Below are 17,426 nucleotides of genomic sequence, written 5' to 3' on the forward strand. Positions count from 1 at the left end.
GGTTCCGGGTTCTATCTGATCACTGGGGGCTTCTCCGGATCGGAGGTGATCGCCAACACTCCTCTTATCCCAATTCCCAAGCCCTGACCCCTCTGATTATGCCCCTAATCTCTGACCCCTCTCAGTCCACCAATAGTCCCCTAGTATTCTTTCTTCGGGGTCCGCAGGAGAGCTGGAGTTTCTTGGTTCTTCCCCACAACGACCACTGAAAGCATCACCAGAGCGAGCTGCCATGCCTCCCTCACCAAAAGCTCATCTTTACGGGATCCGTTCCACCGCGGCCTTTTAGATGATTTAAAACTTTAAAAAGAATCTTGACTGCGTATAAAATTATTTTTTTTCTTATAATAAGGTCGAAAAACGTAAAACCCATAAAATAAATACACAAATTGTGCTTTTGTAACGCTTTATAGATCTGCAGTTTTGCACAAACTGATTGGCTCGTATACAGAAATTTCACAACGATCAGCCGTGTATGTCACAGACCGCGAAGGGTTAATACAGTTTATACACACTTTGATTTGGTTTGATTCGTTGTGCAGGGCTTCTATGGGTTAAAACACCTTTGAGAAAGAACTTCTTATAATCTATCATTTAGTCCCGCCGCTGAGATTGGTGCATTTGATGTTAAGGTTGATCTGTTTAAGTTCTTTAGAGATATTAAGTTAAAGAAATTCTTTTCTTCAATACCTGGTAAAATATCTGCTTTGGTGAAATGAAACTTTTCAACTTTAAACACGTGGATTAAGGAATTACGGATGTTTTGTCCTCCTATGAATGATGCCCCGGTGGAGACGTTTCTTAGACTGGTAGAGAACGATATCAATGAGATGACGGTTAGGCCACATTATACCAAAGATGCTCCAAACTTGCCTTTATAGGACACTCCATGTACATTGATGACATACCGCGTGGTACTCCATGTACATTGATGACATACCGCGTGGTACTCCATGTACATTGATGACATACCGCGTGGTACTCCATGTACATTGATGACATACCGCGTGGTACTCCATGTACATTGATGACATACCGCGTGGTACTCCATGTACATTGATGCCATACCGCGTGGTACTCCATGTACATTGATGACATACCGCGTGGTACTCCATGTACATTGATGACATACCGCCAGTATGGAGGGGCTCAGGGGATTCTCTGCTGGAGTACTCCAGCACAGAATCCATTAAGTTCGATTTAAAATTTGATAAACAGTCTGCTGATTTCTTGGACACAACGATCCCAGTAGTGGGTAATAAGTTGGTTACGGCCCTCTTTATAAAGTCCACCGATAGAAATAACCTCCTTTGATTTGACTCTGCGCATGTTCCAAATTTAATGTAATTTATCTTACAAAGAGCCAGCTAATTAGGGTGAAGAGAATAGACCCCGATGGGGAAGTCCGAAATAAAATGGGTCATGATAGCGGCTCCACAACATTTCTTGGGCACAAAAAGAGCGGGGAATTGTGTATCGTGTAGCAGTATCCTAAAGGGCGAGAAGTTCAAGCATCCAGCGAAAGGATAAATGGTATTGAATCCGCTCCTTTTGCACATGTGATACTACATATATGTTAAAATGCCCCTGTGATTTACTTTACATTGGGGAAACAACACAGAAGGTGAAAGCTTAGCTCCCGAAACACAGATCAACTATAACCACAAAAAAACCGGACCTCCCAACTCCTGCCCGTTTTCACGAATTTAACCATAAAGTGTCCGGTCTTAGATGTACGCGTTTGGAACGGATCCCTATTTCTTGTGGGCAACAGAGAGAAGCTTCTAAAGAAAAGGGAATCGTGGCGGATCCATTCATTAAATGCCCATAGAGTTTAAACAAAGACTTTGATTTATTCCCCTTTTTGTGAAATAGAAGGTTATACGAGACATGAACCGGTATATCTTTTGATCGCTAATTCTTTGTTTCTTCCATGTATCCAATTCGGTTGCCGATATCTTCCACAGCAGCTGACCCATATTATTTATATAGTATATTATTATATAGTATTTATATCTTTTCAGTGTAATATTATTATGATGATACTCTGTCTGATGACATATAATAGCGGTATAGCTATGTGCTCTGCCACACCTATACATTAAATTAAACCATCTTTTTCTAGCATATAAAATAAAATCCGGTTTGACATCGTTAGGTTGTTTTTGGTGCTTTTACTTCAAACGTCCACTAGATGCCGCTAGTGCCGCGTTTTTCTATACATATATTTTATATAATTGGATAAGAATATGACGCTTTTGTATTTTATAAGGTACTCCTGAAACATCTTTTTTATGCGCTGTCACTTTAAGATGTAGGTATTTCTGATCTCTGATTTGGAATAAACCTGCACTCCTTCATCCCATTGCTGAGTGTCTTTTGAATTTGTGTAACAGGATGTAATACGTGACAAACGCCGAGGTCGTTACTCTGTTTAATGGTAAATACATCGTTTAAATCCGTTATACATCAGCAGTAACTGATGCTATGTTATGACGCTGGGAAGACCAGGCACGGATGAGGCAGAATAACGGTCACAGCAGTGATGGTGCCTGCCTGTTTTTTATTTGCCCCGTCCATGGCAATTAATCTACTAGCAGAGAAAGTTCTGCACTTAGAAACCCCTGTGTGTTGAGTTGTGGAGGGGTCTGCCCAGGGATACAATATCTGGGTGGTCGGGGAGGTACACGGCGAACGCTCATTCACTACTCCGAGCCGAGGTGGGGAACAGAAGAGAGAAGACTTGGGGGTAGTTATATCTGAAGACTTAAAGCAAGCAGGGTGCGGCTATACAGCGAGGGGCATTAGTGGCAGGAAGAGGGAGGGGGTTCGGCCCCTTTACAGATCTCTGGTCAGGTCTCACCTAGAGTAGTGGGTACAGTGCTGGTGGCCCCATGCCCAGAAGGTACAGATATTCTGGAGAGAGATCAGGAGGCAACTAAAATGGGAACAGTTTACAGGATAAAAAAATCAGGAAAGACGAAGGGATCTCAATATGTCCGCCTCGGGGGAGAGATAGAGAGAGAGAGCGAGAGAGAGGGGTGGGGTGGGAGAGAGAAAGGCAGAGAAGAGAGGGATGCGAGACAGAGAGATAGATGGGAGGAGAGAGAGAGATGGGGGGGCACATGTAAATACATAAAGAGATAAAAGACAGAAGTGAATTTATTTCAAAAGAAGGAGAGAAGTTACAACAAGAGACCGGAATCCAACACCAGAGAGTCAGAGACTGAGAGGGAACGGAAGGAAGTTTTACTTTACTGAGAGGGTGGTAGATAAGTGGAACAGCCTCCCAGCAGAAGTGGTTGAAGGTAATACAATGAGGGGATAGGATGGGATAGGCATACGGCTTCCAACTTTACAGTGGAAAAAATAGACAGACTAAATGGGCCGAATGGGCCTGATCTTCCAGCAAATTCAAGGTTTCTGTGTTAGAATTTTTTTAAACCCTTGTAAATGAACTTAATGATCTACCAGCACGTGGCGATCTCTGGCTGTATTTCCTCCCCATAAACCTCCACTTCACACAGGGTGAGATACTCTGCCCGCGTCGGGATAACCACAGACACATAGCGACCTTCCATCCCGTTACAGCAAAAAGAAATCTTCAGTCTGGAGACATCGGTGACGGTGCCGCACCTGGGGGAAGAGAATGGAGGTTACACATCATGGACTGTGCCGCGGAGACCTCACACGTCAGTCCATCTAGACTATATCAGCACCAATATGTTGGCAGATAGGTCGGCCTTCTGACCACCAGAGCTGACACTCTGATCCCTGAGGGGGAAGCAGAAACGTTCTCCCAGTTACCCTGTCTTAGTACATCTCCCGTGGCGAGGGCAGGAATAGCCTCCACGTTACTCACACGGGGTTGTTGTTGTCCTCCGAGTTGCCAATGCGGATCTCCGCTCCCAGCAGACGCGTCTCACAGCAGTCCCGCCTGTTTGAGACGATGATGGTGTTTACTTTGTAGGTCTTGTTGAGATCTACCTTCCACCAGGGGGGGGTTCCTCCTTGGGTGTGAGTACAGGAAAGTTCGGAAAATTCTGGAGCATCGCTGCCATCAATAGCTTTCTCCGCTATATTTTGATTGAAATTTGAACTCTGGGTTGCGACGCCATTTCTTGCTATATTCGCTTCTGCAAAAAGAAGAAACAAAGTCGTTTGTAAGATTCTTCAAAACAAGCATCAGGGTGAGGTGACTCAGGGCGAGGATGTTTCCGGCTTACAGTGAGGGCGGTAAAGCCCCGGAATGTGGAGCGGCCATACATTTATTTTATTATTAGATTTTGTTGATGGAAAGGGCTGATGAAGAAACGGGGACACAATTGGACGAAAAACAAGGAATTCTGCTTTTCTCACGCGCTTACTTTCTTAAATGAATTAAATTCTTGATAATCAGCAATGAATGAAATGAGTGAGGGGGGTCAGTTGGTCGGGGATGCGGCGGCTGAGGAGGAAAAGCCTCATAAGAGGGATATCCAGTGAGCGATGGTGCGCGTCTGTGGTGGGATCTGTAATGAGAGGCAGTGGCGTACTTGAGGGGGCTCCACGCAATTGCCCCCCCCGGGGCCATACCAAAATTGTTCACAATGTGCCGTGGCCGAGCTGGACCGGGCCAGTCCAGGTTGAACTTATTTGTGAAATGTTTGGGATCAGCCCAGGGAGGTAGGAAGACTCAGGTCCAGCGCGGGCCCTCAATCGGCCCTTTTATCATCTATTTTAGGGTTCTTTATGGGTCTCAACGAACCGTCCCCAAACTGAATACTTCAAACAACTCTCCCGGGGACAGAGGAGGAAAAACATACAATCACCCCTCTCTTACCTCCTTCTCCAGGAGCGCAGCCGTGCGTCCGGCCCAAGAGCCCGAGAACCAAGAGAACCGGGAGGAACTGCATCCTAAAAGGGTGGAAAGCGGATTAAAAAGAAACATTTACTTATTTTTGTAGAAAATGTATTTGAGCGATGCTGGGAGCATCCAGATTTCCCACCTTTTTTGTGTAATTCTGAATTTCTGAGTAATATATTCAGGATTTAAAATATTAAACTCATTTTAATTGCCGGTTACAATGAAATATTAAGATTCCGCCCTCCTTATTTAAGGTTTTAAGTTTTTAATGCTTCTCAATTATATTTAAAACATAATTCCATTAAAATGATCAAACAATTGCAAATCTTAGAGTTTCTGTGTATGAATAGAGAAACTACCGTTAAAATGGCAAAATTTCAAATATTTTGCTCTGAAATGTGCAGAGTTTGCGTTTTGTCTGTACTCACGGATCACAAGTCAGGCGGCTTCTGTAAGTGTGTTTTTTTTTCTGTAAAATCTGTATTTATATCCTTTCTGTGCTCCCTCCTCCGCTATACATGACATTGATTGGATAAGATAGATCAGAGGCAGGAGCGGAACCCCTGGGTCACATTTTAAGCCCTGAGAAGTAGTTATAGGCAGGTGGCTGTGGGGCAAATAGGAGATAGTTTTTTTTTTAGAGCTAGTTTAGAGAATTTTAACAAGCAAGTTATGTGTTAATAGCCTGAATGCCTGACACTTAAATTAATTAAGACTTTAATCCAAATAAAGTAAATTATTAGATAATGGTGGAGAGAAATGGAATTATTAGCTGGGAAGAGAAAGAATACGTTGTAATTTGACGATCCCATAATGCCTGCCATTTATCATCTTCCTAAAATGTATAAAGACTGCTGTGACTCCCCTATAGAGTTCTATAGTGTCCTGTAGGAATAGTATGGGTGACGTTTATCCCAGCTGGCTGCTTTCTACTTATAACCTGTGAGATATAAAATATAAAATAGAGTTATAATAAAGTTATCATAGAGATACACTATATGGACAAAAGTATTGGGACGCCCGACCATTACACCAACAGGAGCTTTGATGACATCACACTTCTAATAAATAGACATTTCTATGAAGTCAACCCCCCCCCCCTTTGCAGCTATAGCGGCTTCCGCTCTTCTGGGGTGGATCGACGATGTATTATTCATCCGGTGAGGTAATATTTCTGATCTAAGCCCCTTTTTTGTAGATTTAAATATTTAATAACATCAGCTTACAACGCAAAGACACAAATCTAACAAATTACATTTCTCGATTTGGAATTGAAGATCGATGCTTCGGAATGAACAATAAAACGCGATCAAAGACATTGCAGCAGAGGAATTTCTCCGCCTAAAGCAAAAATATTCAGATCTTCCGTCATTGGAATTACAGTCAAAAAGTCAACATTTTCTAATATAGGGGAAAAGAAAAAATGTCGGTGCGCTAAGCTAGTCTCAGACTCAAATAATACAAATGTGTAATACGAGGCCTACCAAACGGTGTGACCGCTGCAAGAAAAAAAATATATTTTTATATAACTTTATTAGGCTAAGAAGCGCAGACAGTTTTTGTTTTTTAATAAGCTTTTATAATAGCCCTAAAAACGTTTTATCTACAAAGGATAGCGACAATAAGACTATATGTGCCCCAGCAACATGTTGTACGGACTTTAGAAGGGGGGGCCATACAATAGCAAACATTATACGACGTCACTTGCCCGTATTAACACTTGTTGAAGGATACAATAAAGTTCTGTCCTCGGGAGTCAGATTTGTGTCCCGTGGGGCTAGCACCATTAGCCATTTTCCGCATCGGTTGTTGTAAGACGAGGGGGCGCGTGGCTCGCTGGAAATGCGGACCCAGCGTTTGTCGAGCAGGCGAATGTGTAGACAGTTCAAATATTGGGAAATCTCGTCTTCATCAAAATAGGTTTAGATTGAAGGAATACGCAAATTGTTGTACAAAAAATATAAAGAAACCCTGGAGTCATAGGCGTAAGGGGAACATGACCCTGCCAGCACTACAGGACGGTGCACATGGTATTAGGGCAGGAAAGGGTTAACTCAGCAAGGGTTAGCACGAGGTGAGAATGCACAGGGAACGAGGGGGAAGTCACAAGGAACGTGACTGTAGGGGGAAGGGGACAGGGCTATAAAGCCCCTCTAAGCACACGTGCAAGGGGCAATTACTGAACACCACAGGAGCAGTTTCCCGCCCGCCCTCCCTCTTTTTGTCTTTTGCTTTGTGTTTTTGTGTTGGCTTTGTGTGTTTTTTCTTTCCCCCTTTCCCTCTTTCTTTTTGCAGGTTCCGTTTTCTTTGCTGTGGCGGAGGAGTTCCCTGGAGAAGTTTGAAGGATAATGGGAGTGGCAAGTTGATGGTTTTGGTTAGAGGTTAGAGTTAATGCCCTCCCTGTACAGGATTAACCAAAGCGTTAAGGTGGAGCTCCCCTATCCGACCCGCGGTCGCTTGGGCGATTGTGGTATCCGGCGGAAGGGGTAGTTGAAGCCATTGTTTTGTGTTTAGGTTGGGAACCCTCAGCTGTTTGTACACAGGTGTACAGAAGACTGTATAGTATTTATACAGAAGTTATTATTAAAGTGTTTTTACACCAATTTATAAGATGTTAAATAAATGTCTCGGCCTTTTCTAAATCCAATCCTGCTGGTGTCTGTCTCTTATTTCGGGTTTGAGAAATGGGGAACCGCCTGGGTATGGGCAGTGCAAGGGTCATGATATATTCCGGGATTCCGCGTGAAAAAAGTATCTCACTGTATATATAGATTAAGTCACTATACCGGAACGTTTGATGGCTCAAGGATTTAATGCCTATTTCTATTTGTTTCATAGTTAAATATCAAGAAAGTTATTTCAAAGCATGTATATTAAACGGAATCAATTTACTGTATTTAGGTAAGTCGGCCCTTACATGGGTACCGGCTGCTCCTCTCTTTCTCCGTGAATCTATCTATCTGGCCTCTCTTCTGTTCCTCCAATTGGGGGGGAGAGGGGGTCCTGAAAGCTCCGCCCTTTTCCAAAAACACATTGAGAGCAGTGGCATACTGCGAGGGGTATCAAGGAGGCAGTACTGGTGTCACGCAACGCAAGCCAGTACATAACCCACGGCATGAATGGGTGTGTGTGTGAGCATGGATGTGTATGTGTGTAAATGTTTATAGAATTACAGAAGGAAGGTTGGCTTTGAAAGTTTTTGTACGTTAATCATAAATTGCCTGTAAAACCCTCCGCCAGCAGATCCCTTATAGAAACGTTAATTGCGCAGGGTCTAGTAAATTACCCCATGAAACAGCAGCCATCACACGGGAGGCAGCCGACCATATTACTATCGTCACTGTCTGGTGAGTTGAAAATATTGTTGGAAATACTCGGTTTAAATCACTGCAGGGCAACAAACCACTTAAGATTCTTCTTTTTTGGGACCCATAGGCAACATCCATTTGCTGTCCCCTCTGGCCCCTTCTTACTGCAAATCTCACAGAGGAATCTCCCTGGACCGGCCGGTGGACTTTGAGCAACGCCATGCATCACACAACAGCATGCATCACACAACGACACGCATCACACAACGACATACATCACACAACGACATACATCACACAACGACATACATCACACAACGACACGCATCACACAACGGCACGCATCACACAACGACATACATCACACAACGGCATGCATCACACAACGGCACACATCACACAACAGCATGCATCACACAACGACACGCATCACACAACGACATACATCACACAACGACATACATCACACAACGACATACATCACACAACGACACGCATCACACAACGGCACGCATCACACAACGAGATACATCACACAACGGCATGCATCACACAACAGCACGCGTCACACAACGGCATGCATCACACAACGGCACGCATCACACAACGGCATGCATCACACAACGGCATGCATCACACAACGACACGCATCACACAACGGCATGCATCACACAACGGCACGCATCACACAACGGCATGCATCACACAACGGCACGCATCACACAACGGCATGCATCACATAACGGCACGCATCACACAGCGGCATGCATCACACAACGGAACGCATCACACAACGGCATGCATCACACAACGCCACGCATCACACAACGGCATGCATCACACAACGGCACGCATCACACAGCGGCACGCATCACACAACGGCATGCATCACACAACGGCACGCAGGTCAGCAGTTCTTATGATTTTTCCGCATTGTCGATATATTTATTATTTGATAATTTATTTTTTTAGATAAATATCGCACGGTTCACTGAATTCCCAAACGAATCCCAATTGATGTTTTTTTAGCCCAGCGCAGAGGTGCGTCGGTAGGAACTAGACTTCGACATTCGTCTTCGGACGAACATGAAAACAAACACGAAGAGTGCGTTTTTTTGGTCGTTCGGAAGAAACAAAGAACAGAATACAGCGCCGGCAAAACGTAGGCGAAGACTCTCGTCTGTCCAATCAGCTCGCTCGTGTGACGTCACGCTAAGGGTCTCGTCCAATGCCTGTAATGCTGTTTTTTGAACTCAGAAATCTCAGAGCAGAGCTTGCCTGAGAGATCCATTCATTTTCGCTGTGAGTAATAGAATTATTAAATAATCATTTAATATAATCATAAATAATATATAATAATTTAATACATTAATATAATATAGTATACTGGTGTAGAGGGTAGACAACTACTAGTGTGTAATCTAAAATCATTAATATTTAGTAATAATATTATTATAATTCATTTTAGCTAGCTTAATAATTAATTAGCTATTATTAGTATATTAGCTTATTTTGTTTGAGACAGTCTGTCAGGTAGAAGGGTTAATAATTTATCCCACATAAAGATTAACCAGTCCACTACTACCCTTAAGATCAATCTAGAATTTGATAATTCATTTTATAATTAATTAATAATTAATATAAGAACTCCCTAAACCCTAATTATTAATTACTTAGTTAATAATTTATTTAATAATTTTATAGTTCAGCTAATCTATTAGTACTGGTGCTGCAGCTCTTTAGTTTGTGCTTTGTTTTAGCAACAGCAAGAGACCAAGTCAATTTTTGTTAATTAATATTTGTGACGGATCGTCCTGTGCCCCAGACTGGACACATCCGCCCGTCAGCTCCTTCCCTCTCCCAGTAAGCGGACGCTGTGGCTGTACGAAGAAAGCAGTCACAGACCAGCACTTCCCTCAATCATGAGACAGAACTTCATGCTTTGAAGTTAAAACAGAACTCTCTTTATTACAAACACACAGAACTTATATACAATCTCCATTCACTGTGCACCGAACCCAACCCCCAATCCCATCACTCACATCCCATCACAAATCCCATCAGCCCCATCCCCTCACAAATCCCATCAGTCACATCCCCTCACAAATCCCATCAGCCACATCCCCTCACAAATCCCATCAGCCACATCCCCTCACAAATCCCATCACTCCCATCCCCTCACAAATCCCATCACTCACATCCCATCACAAATCCCATCAGCCACATCCCCTCACAAATCCCATCACTCACATCCCATCACAAATCCCATCAGTATACAGGGGATGTATCAGGTGAGGGGATTAAGGGATACAATGGGTTCCCCCACCTGTGTTATCCCCCCCTGTAGTGCGGGGGCCGTCTGGGCAGACAGGGCTGTGCTGGCTGATTAAGAGCCCCAGACAGATTATAGGATCGTCTCTTTGAAGGCCGGAGCTGCAGCCACATTCAAACCGGGTACAAATAAATATAATAATAATAATAACAGTGAAGATCAGACAGGGTTCGTCACATTACTCCCCTCTTGTGCAAACGTCCGGCAGACACAGCCAGATCCCTAACGGATCGGCTTGGGGATGACCGGGCCTCTACTGTCTCTAGTCCTGCGGGGTAGGGAGAGCGGGCGTGCGGCCTCTGGGGCACCCTGGCAGCCCCATGTCATTCACCCAGGCTCCTAGGCCTGGCCCGTAGTCAAAGGGTAAGAGGCCAGCCCAGAAGCCTCTCCAGTGGGCAGCCCTCTTTAGTCTCCTCTGCAGGCATGGGAGACCTTTCTCCAGGGCTTCCTTTCTCCTCTGGGCCCTCAGCCCAGACTCGGCTCCCTCCCAACCTGATGGAACCCTCCCATGGTTACCCTGACTACGGGCTTGTCCCGAGTCAGCTCCACATTCCCCCACCCAAACAACAAGAGCCCACTCCAAAGCAGCAGCAGTTTCACTTACCCCTACCTGGCTCTCCGAGCTGGGGCTCGTTTTGCCCACTGGACCATGCCACCGGGGAGGAGTGCCGGTTGCCCTTCCTCCCATAATTGGTGACGGCTGCTGGGGAGGGTCGCCGCCTGCGCCCCCTCCCGGATGCTCATGCTGGGGAGAGCCAGATAATGGGGGTGTAAGCAGTGCAGGGCAGAGGTCAGCGACTCTCTGCCCCGTTGCCAGTGCTTCTGCTGGTGCAGGGAATGGTGCTAGGCAGAGAACAGCGTCACTCTGCCCTGTGGCCAGCTCTTCCACTGGTGGTTCCCTGCTAGCAGGTGGGGACCCTTTGCTGTGGGGCGGGCAGAGACCAGCAGCACTCTGCCCTGTTGCCGGTGTTTCAGCCAGAGCGAGGATTGCTGGTGCAGGACAGAGGTCAGCGACTCTCTCTCCGGGTGCCAGCACTTCTGGTTGGTCCTCGTTAGCCGGCGGGAACACTGTGGGGATGAGCAGAGGCCAGCAGCACTCTGCCCCGTGGCCGGCTCTTCTGCCGGTCTGGCATTTTGCGGTGCTGGGCAGAGGATTGCGTCGCACTGCCCTGGTGGGTCCCTGCTAGCAGGCAGGGACCTTTCACTGTGGGGCGAGCAGAGGCCAGCGGCACTCTGCCCCGCTGCCAGCGCTTCAGCCGGAGTAGGAGGGGCGCATGGTGCTGGGCAGAGAACAGCGTCCCTCCGCCCTGTTGTCGGCGCTTCTGCCGCCTCTAGTGGAAACCCATAGACCGCTGCCTCAAATTCCGGCGACTGCATGCGGTCCATAATCACCCGGAAGACTTCCTCCCAAAAGTGATCGCCCACTTTCACCTCTTCGGGCTCTGGCTGCAATACCAGGGGCAGAGTGGCTGAACCTTCTAGTCCGGAGTCTTGCCAATTACAGTGAGCGGCCTCCGGAGCTCGCTCTGTGACATCTGTCGGCTCACACTGCAGGGCGTAGCTCCCCTCGAACAGCGCCAAGTATTCTGCCTCGAGGCACCATTCTCTGTCTACTAGTCAACAGTCACCACCATGATGATTGGGAACAACTCCAGAACGGTCAGATTAGGAGTGATGCCGGACTGGATCCAACGGCCAAGACCCAAATATCCAGTGACCACGGAAAAATGTGCCATAGCCAATGGGGGCTGAAGCATCCATCCAAACGTTTAACTCCACTTTCCAAAAACCATGATTTCCCATCATATGGGTTTAGAAAGGAGTCCTCAGCTCTTTGTATCGCAGTTATGTGGATGCAGTGATTGCAGGGGACTGAATACCCACCGCAGACTGGGACAAGCGACGGCGGAAAATGCGGCCCAATGGAGATTATCTGCTTGCCAAGCAGGGACTGGAGCTGGCACAAAGGGACCCTGCGCAGATACCTCAGCTTTGCAACCTCAAATCTCAGGCCACAATCACTGTTGCCCCCGGTGGTGATGTCACCGTTCTGGCGATCGATTGACTTCATTGACTCCCTGAGGTGAGAAAACTTAAAACCCATAAAATAAATACACAAATTGTGCTTTTTTAACACTTTATTGATCTGCAGTTTTGCACAAACTGATTGGCTCGTACGCAGAAATTTCACGATGATCAGCCGCGTATGTTACAGACAGTGAAGGGTTAATACAGTTTATGCAGACTTGGTTTCGTTTTATTCATTGTGCAGGGTTCGCATGGGTTAAAATATGTTTGAAGGTTTATTATGATTTAGTTTTTTCTTGCAGTGGATTGCAGGAGGTGTTCGGGATACAGGCGGGATGTAGAGTATTAGGGACAGTTCTGGAGACCCCAGGATAGATGGGCCAAATGGAGCTGATCTGCTAGCAAGTTCTAGGTTCCCGTGTTTTATTTATGAAACCCATGTGTATGAAGTGAACAATCTACCAGCAGATCTGCTCCGGCTCCATTTCCCCCTCATAAACCTCCACTTCACACAGGGTGAGATGCTCTACTCGCGTCGGGATAACCACAGACACATAGCGACCTTCCATCCCGTTACAGCAAAAAGAAATCTTCGGGCTGGAGACATCGGTGACGGTGCCGCACCTGGGGGAAGAGAATGGAGGTTACACATCACGGACTGTGCCGCGGAGACCTGACACGTTAAATCCTAAAAGGACTTTATTGACTGGAGAGGTCCCGTTCGTCGGAGAGAAAGTTCTCCCAGCTACCCTGTCTTAGTACATCTCCCGTGGCGAGGGCAGGAATAGCCTCCACGTTACTCACACGGGGTTCTTGTTGTCCTCCGAGTCCCCCACACGGATCTCCGCTCCCAGCAGACGCGTCTCACAGCAGTCTCGCCTGTTTGTGATGATCACGGTTTTCACTTTGTATGTTTTTTTGAGGTCTACTTTCCACCAGGGGCCGTGGTCGTCTCGGGTGTGAGTACAGGAACCGTAGTGAAACTCCACATTGTCGTCGCCATCGATAGCTTTCCCAGCAGTCCCCAGTTCATTGTCAAAGTGATTTGTACTCTGGGTTGCGATACCATTTCTTGCTAAATTTACGGCTGTGAAAAGAAGAAGCAGAAAGTAGTTTGTACGATTCCCTCGGGCAGATACGACAAGCGGCAGTAGAATATGACTTGAGGATGTTTCAGCGCTGCAATGGATGGAGCTGACGAAGGGGGGAGGGGGCAGGACCATTTATTTTGGACAAAAGCAAAGAAATTATGTTATTTTCGCACCTTTACTGTTTTTCCATAAAACGTGTTAATCAATGAGGGGGGGCAGTCGGTCAGGCGATGGAAAACCCTCCGGAATAGGCTTGAGGGCTCAGTAGACTGATGTTGGTACTGAATGGCCGGGGAAAGGGTACGGTTAGAGATCTGATGAGCAACGGGGGAAGGAATATAGTGGGATCTGTAACGAGAGGGCAGTTGTGGGATATTTGTGGGCCTTTGACGGTAAAGACGTCTTCTAGAATGCTCTTTCTTCAAAAACTACGAGACTCTGTGCAGTGCGATGAGCCCAGAGACCGGCATCCAGGGGGATTTATGCCGGGCTAACGGGACGCGCTGAGACCTTCCCGGTAGAGAGACTGTCAACAAGCCCAACACTCAGGATTAGAGTTGGGAAGGTCCGATTTCTTCTCTGCAGTCACAGGTCCTGCGCGGACTCGGTGCTTCGGGCTTGTTCTGGGTATCTCAGGCAACCCTGCAGTTCTGCTCACAATGCTGCTTGCTTGGTGAGCTTCACCGAAGTCCATCAGATTTTATAGTTACTCATGGGGCTCAACGAACTGTCCCCAACACAGCGCGGTCAATGAATGCTGCCAACAGCAAACAATAACGGCAGAGGAGAAAACACAAAGTACAATCACGCCTCTCATACCTCCTTCTCCAGGAGCGCAGCCGTGCGTCCGGCCCAAGAGCCCGAGAACCAAGAGAACCGGGAGGAACTGCATCCTAAAAGGGTGGAAAGCGGATTAAAAAGATACATTTACTTATTCTTCGTGCCAACCAAGACCCCCCCGAGTTGAGCTCTAAGCTGAGTTTCCAAGGGATGTCGATGTCGTCTCCGCTTAACAAACTATTAGGGAGGAAAACGCTGAATATCGACTTAAACATTCAGCCTAAAATAAACCAGATTTCCCACCTTTTTTGTGTAATTCGGATTTTTTGAGTAATATATTTAGGATTTAAAATATTAAAATCATTTTAATTGCCGGTTCCAATGAAATATTACGATTCCGCCCTCCTTATTTAAGGTATGGAAGATGTTTTTAATGCTTCTCAATTATATTTAAAACATAATTCCATGAAAATGATCAAACAATTGCAAATCTTAGAGTTCGGATGTATGTTTCAGTATATGAATAGAAAAACTACCATTATAATGGAAAAATGATAAAAATGTGCGTTTTGTCTGTACTCACGGATCACAAGTCAGGCGGCTTCTGTAAGTGTGTTTTTTTTTTCCTGTAAAATCTGTATTTATAGCCTTTCTGTACTCCCTCCTCCGCTATACATGACATTGATTGGATAAGATAGATCAGAGGCAGGAGCGGAACACCCGGGTCACATTTTAGTGGCTGTGGGGCAAATAGGAGATTTTTTTTTTTGGTAGTTAAGAGATTAAGTCATGTCATAGTTCGTTATTTCAAAGCATGTATATTAAACGGAATCAATTTACCGTATAGATTTGTGGAGAAATAGAAGACATTCTGCATGTGTGAGCATGAATGTGTGTGTGAGCATGAATGTGTGTGTGTGAGCATGAATGTGTGTGTGAGCATGAATGTATGTGTGTGAGCATGAATGTATGTGTGTGAGCATGAATGTGTGTGTGTGAGCATGAATGTGTGTGTGAGCATGAATGTGTGTGTGAGCATGAATGTATGTGTGTGAGCATGAATGTGTGTGTGTGTGAGCATGAATGTGTGTGAGCATGAATGTGTGTGTGTGAGCATGAATGTGTGTGTGTGAGCATGAATGTGTGTGTGAGCATGAATGTGTGTGTGAGCATGAATGTATGTGTGTGAGCATGAATGTGTGTGTGTGAGCATGAATGTGTGTGTGAGCATGAATGTGTGTGTGAGCATGAATGTATGTGTGTGAGCATGAATGTGTGTGTGTGAGCATGAATGTGTGTGTGAGCATGAATGTGTGTGTGTGAGCATGAATGTGTGTGTGAGCATGAATGTGTGTGTGTGAGCATGAATGTGTGTGTGAGCATGAATGTGTGTGTGAGCATGAATGTGTGTGTGTGAGCATAAATGTGTGTGTGAGCATGAATGTGTGTGTGAGCATGAATGTGTGTGTGTGAGCATGAATGTGTGTGTGTGAGCATGAATGTGTGTGTGAGCATGAATGTGTGTGTGTGAGCATGAATGTGTGTGTGAGCATGAATGTGTGTGTGTGAGCATGAATGTGTGTGTGTGAGCATGAATGTGTGTGTGAGCATGAATGTGTGTGTAAATGTTTATAGAATTACAGATGGAAGGTTGGCCTTTTTGTACGTTAATCATAAATTGCCTGTAAAACCCTCCGCCAGCAGATCCCTTATAGAAACGTTAATTGCGCAGGGTCTAGTAAATTACCCCATGAAACAGCAGCCAGCCAACCATATTACTATCGTCACTGTCTGGTGGGTAGGGGCTCATCAGCGGGTTGAAAATATTGTTGGAAATACTCGGTTTAAATCACTGCAGGGCAACAAAACACTTAAGATTCTTCTTTTTTGGGACCCATAGGCAACATCCATTTGCTGTCCCCTCTGGCCCCTTCTTACTGCAAATGTCACAGAGGAATCTCCCTGGACCGGCCGGTGGACTTTGAGCAACGACACGCATCACACAACGGCACGCATCACACAACGGCATGCATCACACAACGGCACGCATCACACAACGGCACGCATCACACAATGGCACGCATCACACAACGGCATGCATCACACAACGGCACGCATCACACAATGGCACGCATCACACAGCGCCATGCATCACACAACGTCATGCATCACACAACAGCATGCATCACACAACGGCATGCGTCACACAACGGCATGCGTCACACAACGGCACGCATCACACAACGGCACGCATCACACAACGGCATGCATCACACAACGGCATGCATCACACAACGGCATGCGTCACACAACGGCACGCATCACACAACGGCAGGCATCACGCAACGGCACGCATCACACAGCGGCATGCATTACACAATGGCACGCATCACACAACGGCAGGCATCACGCAACGGCACGCATCACACAGCGGCATGCATTACACAATGGCATGCAGGTCAGCAGTTCTTATGATTTTTCCGCGTTGCCGATATATTTATTATTTGATAATTTATTTTTTTAGATAAATATCGCACGGTTCACTTAATTCCCAAACGAATCCCAATTGATGTTTTTTAGCCCAGCGCAGAGGTGCGTCGGCAGGAACCGCCATCAGAGTAACGCCGGAGGCCGTCCACCATGTTTTGCAAAAATTCTGATGATTTCAGTGAATAATCGAAATAACTTTTCACTTCTCACGCATTTGAAGTTTTTGGGGTAGAAGCAGTTTTGCCTCTCGCTATAAGTTGTAGTAAAACAAACAAAGTTCTTGGAATTTTTGAAACATGAGTGTTCTTCTTCTTGTTCTCATAGAATGCGGGTTCCCTTTCTGCTCGCTCTTATTTGTTGTAATTTATGACTTTTATTGTATTTTCCTCCATAAATCAAATAGCACAATGGAGCAAAATAAATTAAAATAAATAATATGCCATAAATTACCACATACACATACATACATACATACATACATACATACACACATACACACATACATACACACATACACACATACATACATACACACATACATACATACACAC

At 45.7% G+C, this 17,426-nt stretch overlaps 1 protein-coding gene across 1 annotated transcript in view; it reads right to left on the bottom strand.

The window, feature by feature from the left end:
• Positions 1-140: 140 nt before the first annotated feature.
• Positions 141-17,426, bottom strand: part of LOC128497775 (uncharacterized) — a 25,145-nt gene continuing 7,859 nt past the window's right edge. The window contains exons 5-15 of the mRNA XM_053467935.1: positions 14,969-15,054; positions 14,425-14,498; positions 13,319-13,601; positions 12,977-13,138; positions 12,371-12,564; positions 11,829-12,099; positions 4,823-4,896; positions 3,863-4,136; positions 3,472-3,636; positions 2,864-2,938; positions 141-282 (exon numbers count right to left, since the gene is read on the bottom strand). Coding sequence (XP_053323910.1) covers positions 141-282; positions 2,864-2,938; positions 3,472-3,636; positions 3,863-4,136; positions 4,823-4,896; positions 11,829-12,099; positions 12,371-12,564; positions 12,977-13,138; positions 13,319-13,601; positions 14,425-14,498; positions 14,969-15,054 — 1,800 coding nt within the window. The remainder of the gene's footprint in view (positions 283-2,863; positions 2,939-3,471; positions 3,637-3,862; positions 4,137-4,822; positions 4,897-11,828; positions 12,100-12,370; positions 12,565-12,976; positions 13,139-13,318; positions 13,602-14,424; positions 14,499-14,968; positions 15,055-17,426) is intronic.

This window comes from Spea bombifrons, chromosome 5 (genome assembly GCF_027358695.1).
Source record: "Spea bombifrons isolate aSpeBom1 chromosome 5, aSpeBom1.2.pri, whole genome shotgun sequence".
NCBI classification, from domain to species: Eukaryota; Metazoa; Chordata; class Amphibia; order Anura; family Pelobatidae; genus Spea; species Spea bombifrons.